The following is an 11,920-nucleotide window of genomic DNA, read 5'->3' as shown; positions in this document are numbered from 1 at the left end:
ACCCTTAGGGGTGTTTCCCATGTGGTTTGACCAAGCTTATCCGGTTGGGAAGACTCACCATGTTTATTAGTAACATGAGATTGAAAAGAGAGAAGAAAGTGCATGCCATGAGGATGTTTGGGTGTGTGTGTGCGCGCACGCGCATGCATGCATCGCAAACGTGCCTCGTTAAAATGTGAACATGCTTGTTTAATGCAAGAGGAAAAGGAAAAATTCCCTAGATTTTGAGAAATTTAGTGTAAACATTAGACAAATATTTCAAAATTTCCTCTAAGAAAAGTTTAAATCTTTTTTGCCCTGTACAGGGCAAGTTGCATGTCAAGGTGGTATAAATAATTGAAGGGCTCCGCTAGTAAATACTCATCAAAAACTGCATGTCACAGGTTTGTATTGATTGCAATAGATCATCATGGCAACGCAGATGTCTATGGCAGCTCCACCATGGCCAGCAGCAGCAGAAGTCATCCTTTCACTCCTTGGCTTACTGGTATCATCATCTACAATCAACAGTGAATGCTACTTACATTAACCAATCATGAGCAACTCTTAACCTCTGCTTGTTGCATTTGCTTCTTGCAGTTTGTCAGCAGCACATGTAGTATGTCCACACCTGCAATTTCTTTCTCTGAATTGTCTGCTCTTTTGGAGTTGAAGGCTCGCCTCACGAATTCCGCTGCATCTGAAGCGCCTCTTCTTCGCGCTTGGACCTCAAGTAATTGGAATAACAGTTGCAAATCATGGGCAGGAGTCACTTGCGCTTATGTCTCTGGACAATCCCATGTTGCTGGCATAAACTTGGCAGGTTCTGGGTTTGCAGGTTCTCTCACACCACTGCTAGGGAACCTCACTTTCATGTCTCACCTCAATCTCTCCTCGAACCTTCTCACTGGAGGCATCCCCACCGAGCTCTCTCGCTGTTCCTCTCTTCGAGTCCTGGATCTCAACCACAATAGACTCACAGGTCATATCCCTCCATCTCTCAGCTCTCTCTCCTCCCTTCAAGTTCTTAGACTCTGCGCTAACAACCTGAGTGGTCACATTCCTCCTTCCTTATTCACAAACTGCACCTCCCTTCGCAAACTAAGTTTATGTCAAAATGGCTTAACTGGTTCCATCACCACCCTTAAGATCAGCCCTCAACTACAAAGATTGTATTTGTGGGGAAATCATGTTACAGGTACCTTCCCCCCCAGCTTGATGCCCCATCCCCAGCGAGCTCGGGCTTAATTTACAACGGCTGGAGAGCCTATTGCTCCAAGAAAATGGGCTGGTAGGAGCTATCCCATCTAGCTTGGGCATGTGCAAGAATCTCATCCAGCTAGACCTCCGTGCAAACCAGCTAACAGGGGGAATCCCAACAGAGCTGGGAGCTTTAACCAGTCTGAAAGGCCTATGGGTAGCTAAAAACAACCTCACGGGCACCATCCCTCGCAGCTTGGGCTATTGCACTAGCCTCGCTGAACTCCACCTTCACTCAAACAAGCTCTCAGGCCCCATCCCCAGTGCGCTTGGGCTTTTGGGGCAGCTTAAGTACCTATTGCTCCGTGAAAACAGGCTCGTGGGAGCCATCCCTCACAGCTTAGGCAAGTGTAAGAATCTCCGTGAGTTAGACCTACAAGGCAACCAGCTAGCAGGTGCAATCCCAGAAGAGCTGGGAAATTTAACCAGTCTACGAGGTCTGTGGTTGGACCAAAACAATCTCAAAGGTGCCATCCCTCGCAGCTTGGGCAACTGCACTCAGATCTTAGGTCTATATCTTCGCTCAAACCAGCTCTCAGGTCATATTCCTACTGAGCTTGGCTTTCTAATCCAGGTTGAAAACCTATTTCTGGACCACAATCATTTGATAGGCACCATTCCTAATAGCTTGGGCAATTGCACTCGCCTTGTTCTTCTTGAACTTCAACACAATGAGCTTTCAGGTTCCATCCCTGCAGAACTTGGCCAGCTGGGTCATCTTCAAATTTTGAGAATTTGGGAGAACAACCTCAAGGGAACTATCCCAGCAAGCCTTGACAACTGCACAGAGCTTGTTACACTTGACCTCTCCAACAACCAGTTGAGCGGCTCAGTTCCGATGAAGATATTGAACTTTAAGCATCTCCGAGCACTTCGCCTGACCGAAAACTACCTTTCAGGTTTCAAATTTATGCTGCTTCAGAGCGAGCTAATCAATGCTACCAGTCTTATTGAGTTATCTATTGGTCTCAATCAGATTGGTGGCTCAATTCCATCAGTGTTTGCCCAATTGCAACAACTACAGCAGCTAGATCTTGGTGGCAATCACTTCTCAGGTAGTATTCCATGGGAGTCCATATCTAACTGTAGTTTTTTGTATAATCTTGACTTGTCACACAATCAGATAGTAGGCGGCCTTTCCAGCGAAATGGGAAGGCTTGTAAGCTTAGGGAAATTACATCTGCAAAGCAATTTACTGCAAGGCACAATTCCAGATGAACTGGGAGCTTTAAGCAACTTGCAAGCAATAGATTTTTCTTTTAACCAGCTCAATGGCCCACTTCCGGACAGCTTCGGCAATGTGTTGCAAAATGTGTTGTCTCTAGACTTGTCTCACAACAACCTTTCGGGGATTTTACCGGCTTGGTTGGGACAATTGCTGATGGTGGAGACAATCAATCTGTCCCAGAACCATCTTGCGGGCACCATACCAGAGAATCTTGGCAATTGTATGGCCCTTGAATATCTCAATGTGTCAGGCAATAAGCTTGTCGGAGAGTTTCCCCCACAATTTAACAATAATTCTGACCTGAGATCATTGGATCTTTCAAACAATGAGCTCACAGGCTTGTTGCCATCAACTCTAGAACACTTGCAGCACCTAAGCTTTCTCAACGTCTCATTCAACAGATTCAAGGGTCCCATTCCCCGTTTTGGTGTGTTTGAGCACCTAGATGCAACATCCTTTCAAGGAAATCCTGGATTGTGTGGCCAAATCATACATCAGCCTTGCAAGCCACCCCATCAAGGTCGTTTAGGATGGAAAGTAAAGATTCTTATTGCCTTGGCCTCATCACTAACAGTATTTACTCCCATTCTGGTGGCACTAATTTGTCATTACAGGCGTTCAAAGAGAGCCTCGGCTAATGCAGCCATTCAACAATGCAACAGCGCCTTGGCAAAGATACAACGCTTCTCAAGTGAAGGACTTTGGGAATCAACAGAAGGATACTCTGCAAAGAACTTGTTAGGGGAGGGTGCCCATGGTGTAGTGTACAAGGGAGTACTATCAAACGGTGACGTGGTTGCCATCAAAAAGTTCAAGAATGAAATCACATGCTCACGTGAAGCCATGGTGCAAGAGATGGAAATCTTGAGTAAGCTACGACATAGGAACCTAGTGAAAGTATTGGGATGCGTCCTCAGTCTTGAAGTGCATGCCTTGGTTTTGGAATTTATGCCAAATGGGAGTTTGGAGCAATATCTTTGTCAAGTTATCAAACAGGAAGAAAGTAGAAGGTTGAGCTTGGAAATAGTAATCAAAATAGCTCAAGGTCTTGCCAATGCCTTGGTGTACTTGCATCATGAGCATGACAGCATGCCCATCATCCATGGAGATATAAAGCCAAGCAACATACTTTTGGACTCCGAGCTTGAGGCACATCTAACAGACTTTGGGCTCGCAAAGATTGCAAAGTGTAACACAAGAGGTGTCTCATTAACATCCAACTTCAAAGGGTCCATTGGCTACATGGCACCAGGTATGTTTTGTTGGAATTCGGTTGCATTATAGCCGACTGCTTCTGCATCATAAATACACATTGTATTACTAGTATAAAATGTTTGAGCAAACATGCCTTGGATGGCACATTAAAATAGATAATTCTTATTCTTATGGCACTGGGTGCGTTTTGTTGGAATTTGGTTGCATTATGACTGACTGCTTCTGCATCATGAATACACATTGTGTTGCTAGTATAAAATGTTTGAGCATACACGCTTTAGATGGCACATTAAATTAGATAATTCTTAGGCTTTATTAAGTTCCTTTTACATCTATCTATAATTTTTTTGTTTTACTTTTTTTGCATAGAAAAACAAGTGAAAGGGTCACCGTGGCTTTCTAAACTAACAAGAAAATGATAAAATCATTAGGTTGAGTTTAACTAGAATTCTATAAGGTAAAGCATTGTTCAGGAATATCTCTTTTATTAAGGGACTGAGTTTCCTCCTTGCAAAGAAGCAAACCGGAAATAATAGTCGAATTTTTAAATTTGCAAGATTTTTGAACTAAGTTCTCACATATTTCACCATTTTTTCTTCCCTTTACCATGGTTTTCTCATTTAGTTAGTATATATATATATATATATATATATATATATATATATATATATATATATATATATATATATATATATGTGTGTGTGTGTGTGTGTGTGTGTGTGTGTGTGTGTGTGTAAACTAAATAAATATATGTATGTATGTATATGAATAGAATTTACTAGAATTATGCAAGGTCAAGCTTCACTTTAGCATTCTAAAAGAATAGAATGCAAGTGAAGTCAAGCCGTGTAAGGATGTGAAATGAAAGCTAAAGAAGGAAGATTCATTTAATCTTTTAAATGGAAATAACTTTTAAGGTAAGTCTCCATCATGGCACTGAAAACAATTGGAAGTCTGCCTAACCCAACACAACACTAAGTCTTCTTCTTTTTTTTTTTTTTTGCAAAACTCACAATTGTGAGTGGATAGTATTAAGAACATCAGAAATATACACCAACCTCGAGCTCAGACCGAGCCTTAAGGGTCATAGGATTACAAGTTTTCTGCTTGACAGAGAGACCACAACTACTCCTAGGCTTTACTTATTACAAGATGCCATGTATTGTTCTAAACCAGTCCTCTGAGGCTTGTTTGCCTCCGATCATGTGGATCGTCACTCTGCTCTCTTGTATGATTTCACAAAAGCTTGCCACAACCAGATCCCCCTCAAACACGTGGCGGTTCCTTGCTTGCCAAATATGGTGAAAGAAGTAGTATCTGATTAAAGAAGAGCCGGACTTCCCAACCTGTTACTACCAAAGAACAGATCATTCTTGAAGAACTTAATTTTCCATGTCCTTTGAATCCACTTGCATATTTTCCCAGCCAAGCCACTGCTTGCCTGGCATCCCATGAAAAGGTGGGCTAGGTCTTCTCTAGCTATTCTGTACCCCGAGCAACGATTGGACCCGATTCCTCTTTCTTGTATCTTCATGCCCATCGGTAGAGCACCCCACATCACTTTCCACAGAACTATCTTCATATACTGAGGCCACCTTGGCTTCCAGATATTCTCCATAACTCCCTCCCATTGTTTCTCCATCCAGTGTCTCTTCCATAATTTGTTGAGGGGGCTACACCAATTAGCCTCGTGCATTAATGCCTAGTAAATTCCTTTAGAATGTGGTTTCCAAAAGAGGCTACTACCGGGCTATCTCCAAGCGCCCCATTCAAAGTTGGATTCACAAATTGGCATCACCACCTTATCAAGCTCTTTCATGATCATCACCCTGAAGACTAGTAAGATCTCCAAGCCATTCAACAGAAATTGGGTGGCTAAAGAGTCAACAGTTTTCTAGCACTTCCTATTGCCATCTCATAATTTATCAAGTCGAACGAGCCTCTTATTATTCACATTCCTGGCCATTTCTATCTAATAGGGGCTTTGTGGCGGCCCCAATATTTTAGAGAGCCAAGGGGACCATTGCAAAATGGAGTTCTTAAAGTATCTAGTTGCTTCCCCCCATTTCAAAACCTCACCTGCACTTTTGCAGTTCCTCATCAACTCCCCTGAGAGTCCACCAGATCTAAGATAAGACCACTTCGGGGCGAGAAGTTTGTCGTGCATCACAACCCCCTTCCACTTCCCCCTTTCGGTCCGAATTTTACTGCATTAAGCATTTCCTTGCTCATGATAGCCCAAGCTTGGTCTTGTTTAGCTAATGATACCATCATTTGGCACAAAGGGCCTCAGCATGGGATACAGGGTTAAGAATTCCGAGCCCTCCTTGGTCTACCGGGCGAGCAACTACCTCCCATCTAGCCCACTGTCATGGCCGAGAGGTTTTCATGTTGTTCTTCCAAAGAAACCTTTTCACTGGTTTTAAGAATTCTTTTCAATTACACATAGCCATCTTGAGCAGGGGGCTGAGGAAAGCAATATACGGGATCATGAAAGCATTAATCACTCTAATCCGGATTTGGAAGGGGGGGAGAACAAACTCCCATCTTCTCATTTTCAAGCTTATTTTTTCAAGGACCCATTGAAATATTTGACTGTGGGTTACGTCCACCCCTATGGGGGCACCCAGGTGTTTGAATACACTCCCTTTTGAGATAGTCTCTCTTGTCCAGACTGCAGGGTCAAAAGAGTCATTCTCTGACAGGGAGATAAGCCTTGACTTCTCTATATTGCACTTGGATCCCGAGGCCAAGGCAAATGTTTGCACAATCTTCAAAGCTCTCCTGACAACTTGAGGGCACGCCTTCAAGAATAGGAGCAAATCATCTGTGAACATTTTGGCCTGTAGCTGGTTGTTGCCCGATAATGCCAGACCTTGAATCTCTCCCCGCACAGCACTGGCTTTGAGCATCGTAATGAGAGGCTTCGAACACTAAGGCTTCTTTTAGAAAGCCAAAAACCTTCTATTAGTTTTTGAAACTACCCAATAGGCTACATCATTCCTAGCATGATCAAAAGGGGGAGACTCTCCTTGAACGAAAAAGAAAGGAAGAAATGTTTATTAGTGTCTCTTAAAAGCCACGGTGCCCCATGTGACCAATCGAGAGGACACTTAATGATGGCATCTCATCATAAAAGGTACAAATATGAGATTTATCATCCTAACTAAACATCTAACTAGATAGAAATGAAAAAAATCCTCATGGTTGTAAGATTTATGAGTCCTACTCATCTCAAAATCTCCACATGATATAAAGATATAAAACGTTCATAGTAGAGGAAGAGAGAGAGAGAGAGAGAGAGAGAGAGAGAGAGAGAGAGAGAGAGAGAGAGAGAGAGAGAGAGAGAGAGAGAGAGAGAGAGAGAGAGAGGGACACACTGTGTAGCTGGAGCTCTAATGGTGAGATCCCCAAGTCTTATTCTTTAGACTACACTATGTGTGTATATGTGATACATGTGTGTGTGTGTGTGTGTGTGTGTGTGTGTGTGTGTCCACAGTGGGCGAGTCATGTCCACCTATCCTTCTACTTCAACAAGCTCTCACTTAAAGCCAATGTGCCTTTAAGCGAGAGCGAGCATAAGAAAGATCATCCTATGTCCATCACCGTGTACCTATGTAGAAGCCACCAAAGGCTAAAAGTAGACAACCTAATGCCTACATTTACATATGCATATCCATGTATAGATGCTCCATAGGCATTGGAGAATACATGCGCACACTTAGGTACCATACGAGGGGCGCCTGAAGCAACTTGGGGACGAAGTTAAGCTACTAAATTCTAAAAAACAAGAAGGGTCTACCTCAGAAGCGGACCATAGAAGGTGGCTAGAAGCCAAGGGAGACTTGACCAACTACCAGCTGGAGGAGGTGAGGAAGGCCAGAATATTGCCTAGAGAAACCTTCCTCTAGTTGTAGGAGGCTAATCAAACTCACTTTTTTAGAGCCCTCAAAGTTAAGAGAACTCAGGGTATAGTCCACTCGCTCACCGATGGAGACGATAATGAGATTCAGAACCTGGACAAAATGGCTCATTTGATGTTGGATCACCTACAACAGATCATAGGGCATCCTGAGGCCCGTTCCCCTGAAGTGGATGAAGCCAGAGTTATTCTTCTTGGAAGTGTCCAAAAAATGATTTTGACTTTGGACTCCAACTTCCTGGAGAAGGAGTTCACCGAGGAGGAATGCTCTTTTGCACTTCAAGCCCTAGGCAAAGAGAGATCCCCTGGGTGGAACGGCATGACGGCTGAAATTTTGAAATAAATTTGGGAGGAGATGAAGTCCCCTATCACGATAATGGCCAACCAAGCAGTGATCAATGGCTTCTTGGACTCAAGTATTAAAAGGGGCATCATCAAAGTGATCCCAAAACAAGTGTGTTGCTCCCAGCTGAAGCTTTGGAGGCTCATCACCATGATGTTAGTAGCCTACAAAATTGTTTCCAAAACGGTTTCCCTCAGACTTGCTCCCCTTCTAGACAAAGTTATCACCCCACTTTAGCACGGATTTATCAAGGTAAGGTCAATATATGATAGCATTTTGGTTGCAATGGTGAGCATAGAGTATGATGCTTTCACTAAGCAAGAGTGTATCTTGCTCCAGTTGGATTTAGACAAAGCCTATGAAAATATTAGATGGTCATTTATTGAAGATTTCATGAAATCTCTAGGCTTTGGGCCTCGAATGTGCAGGATGGTAAGCACCTTTGGTGCTAATAGCTAATCAGAGCTCCTATTCAATGAGAGAATTGTGGGAGCATTTGAGGTCAAGAGATCCATCAAACAAGGGTGCCCTCTTGCCCCTCTTTTATTTTCCATTGGATCTCATCCTTTGGTGACTTTTCTCGAGGATAGTGCTGCAAAAGGGGAGATTCAAGGTTATCTCTCCCTAGCATCAACCAAATGATAGCTAAACTTTTTTGCGGAGGACTTGTTGCTCTTCCTCAAAGCTTGCCATCAAAGATTAGAAAGGCTTTGGAGATTGTACAAATGTATGCCATAGTATCAGGTTCAAAGTGTAGCATCAAAAAATCAAGATTCATCTCTCTCAGAGAGTGACTCATTCGAGCCAGCAATGTGGTCTGGGGAGATAGTGTCAAGAGGGAAGATATTTCCACACCTTGGTGCCCCGCTGGGGGTGGATGTTAATCACAAGAAAAAATTCACTTCAGTTATGGAGAAGATAAGAAGCAAGATGTGCAGATGAAAAAATGTGCTTCTTCCCTTCTAGAGTAAAGTGAAAGTGATCAACTCGTCATGCTCCCATATATAGCTTTCAATGGTCCCCTACTGAAGCCTAACAAATGCAATTGGAAAGAGTTTCTTAAACCGGTAAAAAGATTCCTATGGAATAACAACACCAAAGACTCAACAACCCGGCAATGGGCTAGCTAGGAAACAATTGTGAGACCGATCATGCAAAGTGATCTTGGGATTCTTAACCCTTGTGTCCACACGGAGGCCAAGTGCGCTAAGTTTGTGGCTGCACTTGTGTAGTAATAACAATCTTGGGTGAATATGGCCAATGCCATGATGGACAATGCCAAGTTGTACTCGCAAGGTGGTCAGTGGAAAGGGCTCGAGGTACACAAAAAACTGTTTGCCTCTCGGTAGGCTTGCAAACTCAGGGGTGGGAGGACTTACAAGCTATTTTCACAACTCAATATCTCACTGGTCCCTGTGGCTGACTAAGGTGAGAAACATCTCTCTGAACACATTTTGGAGGGAAACCGCTAGAAAGATCAATAACAAAGGCATCCAAATTTTGGAGAAGCTATGGGATTATAGCAGTAAATTGTGGAAAAGAACATACCAAATGGTTCTCTAGTACAACTTGGATGGGACTGAAAGGCTTTGGATTAGCAAAGCCCTAAAACATATGGACCGTTGGTGTCTACTTAGTTGTGTGTCTGAGATTGAGTAGAAAGCATAGAGATGGCCTAAGGATAGACACTTCCCTAAGCCTCAAAAAGAAGAAATATACCAAATACTTATGGCTTCAATGGATTGGTTCTCTCCATTGAACAAACGGTGGGTCTTGGTGGCAAGAGGCAAGATGGGAGGAGGTCACTAAGAGCATCTGGTGCCCACATTGGCCACTCAATATGAAGGTCTTTCTCTGGAAGGTACTGTGGGAAGCCTTGTGGACTAGGGTAAAGGATCTAGCTAGGGTAATTGGCACGGATACATGCTCTCAATGCAGAATGGCTAGTGAAGACCTCTCCCACCTCTTCAAGGAATGCCTTGCGATCAGTGGCCTTGCAAAGGACCTAGAAGATAGGCTTTTATAAGAACAATCTATTCTTGGGAGGGAGGTTATTAAAATCCAGGATCTGCTTATTTTAAACAAATTGTTAGATTCTGCTACTTCAATCAGGTCTAGAAGGCTAGAAACGATTGTTTATTCGACATAACCGTGGAAACAACCAGGTTCTCACAGGAAAGCAGAGAATCGATCCTAGCCTATGGAAAAAGTAAGAACTCTAATGAATGGAAATGGTTGATTGAAACCGTTTTAATTGACTCTCTTAAATGAGGACCCTACCTTGTTCACAGGGTGGCTCCCCTGTTAGTTGATGTATCAGTGGCTTGGCACGAGCACGACAAGAATATGTAAATTTTTGTTGTTGTCAATAAAGATTACTCACCATTGTACTAAAAAAAAAAGATAGTAAATAGTAATGGTAACTCTTTCTCTCTTGATTCCTCTAAAGACAAGGAAAAAGAACTCTAAGGGAATGGGAACAAGAAATCAACGAACTTTCTGAGCTCTTCTTCTCAAACTTGTTCTTCATCTAATCGAATTTTTTTTGTTAAAACTCACAATGGTGAGTGGATTATATTAGCATAACCAAAAAATTACAAATTCCGGCCATACTTCTGCCTCAGGGAGGTCACCTAAGAAAAATGTAACCTATCATGTGAGTTCAACAGAAGGATATTTAAAATTCTTGAAACTTACAACCATATATACAGAAGGATACTATTCTTTCAAATTTGAAAAAAACTTGCAGATTTTGAAAGAAAAGGGTACATTATATTCTTAAAAAAATTCACAGATAAGGGGTTTTACAAACATGCCTTGAATGCACATGATATGGTAGTTTTACACATAGTGAATCCCCCGAGGCTTCCGGAGCCATGACATCTTCAAAGAAACATAGATACATTGGCTGATAGAGGAGCCACCCCACAACAATGGATAATCCCATACCTTTACCCATGCAAATCAATCATTGCAACAGCCATGCCTCTATTCCACTCAGTAGAGTTCATTCTTTCCCCAATGGCAATGAACGCCTTCTGCTTTCTTGGATTATCTCCATGACTTTAGTTGTTTCCAAGGTGTTCTTGAAGATCTGGCCTTTTAAGCATGTTTGAAGTAACAAAATCTCACAATTTGTGTTGTGATGAGTAGTACTTGGCAATTGAACACCTTCCCTCACAAGAAGAGATCAATCTTGAAGAATCCTATTTTCTAGGTCTTTTGAACCCATTTGCAAATCTTCCCTGCTAGGCCACAAATCATCAGGTACTCCTTGAAAAAGTGAGGGAGCTCTTCACTAGTTGTTCTACATTGCAGTCTGCCTTGCATACTCGTTTACTTGTAAAATTACTTCGTCATTGGACTGCCACTCCTCATTTCTTGCTAGTTGGGATGTGCCTGCAGCCTCCTATGTTGCTTCTTGCTGTGTTGTAAGTGCTGGTGGCACTGTAGAGGTAGATGATTGTTCTTTTCTTTGGCCATCTTGAGGCTTTAATGCCTCGGCAGTTTCAAGCTGAGTGGAAATTGGTGTGGGCTCAACCCTTACTGTCTCTTCAGGTGTTGAACTGTCTGCCTTCCCTGACTCGGGCTCTTCTCATGTGTAGTGGTATGCTCTTTCTCTGTATCTACCTCCTTATCAGTTTCTTGTGTCATTTTTTGAGTTTCTGCTTCTACCTACTCCGGTTCTGGCTCAACTTCCTTTTCCTCCTGTTCTTTGGTGTGATTAGCCTGTTGTGTGGCTTCTGTTTGGTGGGTGAATTCAAAATTAGTGGGTTGTCATTAGTGGGTTGTCCTCCTCTTCAGTTGGCATGTTGTAGAAGCGCAGCACAAGGGGTCTCCCAAGTCGGAGCATGATTTCTTCAGGTACCCAAGTGCATTCCGTCATCGGGCGATTTCGCCATTTGACATAGAACAGTTGTCCCCGGCGCCCGAAGCGCGACTTTAGGATGGCCTCCGGCTCATTTGGCGGGCC

At 42.9% G+C, this 11,920-nt stretch overlaps 1 protein-coding gene across 2 annotated transcripts in view; it reads left to right on the top strand.

The window, feature by feature from the left end:
• The first annotated feature begins 311 nt into the window (after positions 1–311).
• Positions 312–11,920, top strand: part of LOC147425383 (uncharacterized) — a 50,077-nt gene continuing 38,468 nt past the window's right edge. Inside the window, exons 1-5 of one of the 2 annotated variants that reach the window (XM_086500395.1) lie at positions 312–487; positions 580–961; positions 1,275–2,138; positions 2,216–2,294; positions 2,383–3,896. In XM_086500395.1, coding sequence (XP_086356521.1) covers positions 410–487; positions 580–961; positions 1,275–2,138; positions 2,216–2,294; positions 2,383–3,751 — 2,772 coding nt within the window. In that variant the 5' untranslated portion in view covers positions 312–409 and the 3' untranslated portion in view covers positions 3,752–3,896. Of the gene's footprint in view, positions 488–579; positions 962–1,162; positions 3,897–11,920 lie in introns of those variants that run through there. The other variant, XM_086500394.1, reaches the window with a different exon arrangement.

The sequence above is a fragment of the Adiantum capillus-veneris genome, chromosome 25 (assembly GCF_014529385.1).
Source record: "Adiantum capillus-veneris isolate H3 chromosome 25, ASM1452938v2, whole genome shotgun sequence".
NCBI classification, from domain to species: domain Eukaryota; kingdom Viridiplantae; phylum Streptophyta; class Polypodiopsida; order Polypodiales; family Pteridaceae; genus Adiantum; species Adiantum capillus-veneris.
Note: the sequence above shows the minus strand (reverse complement) of the source record. Positions and strands in the feature narration are given on the sequence as shown.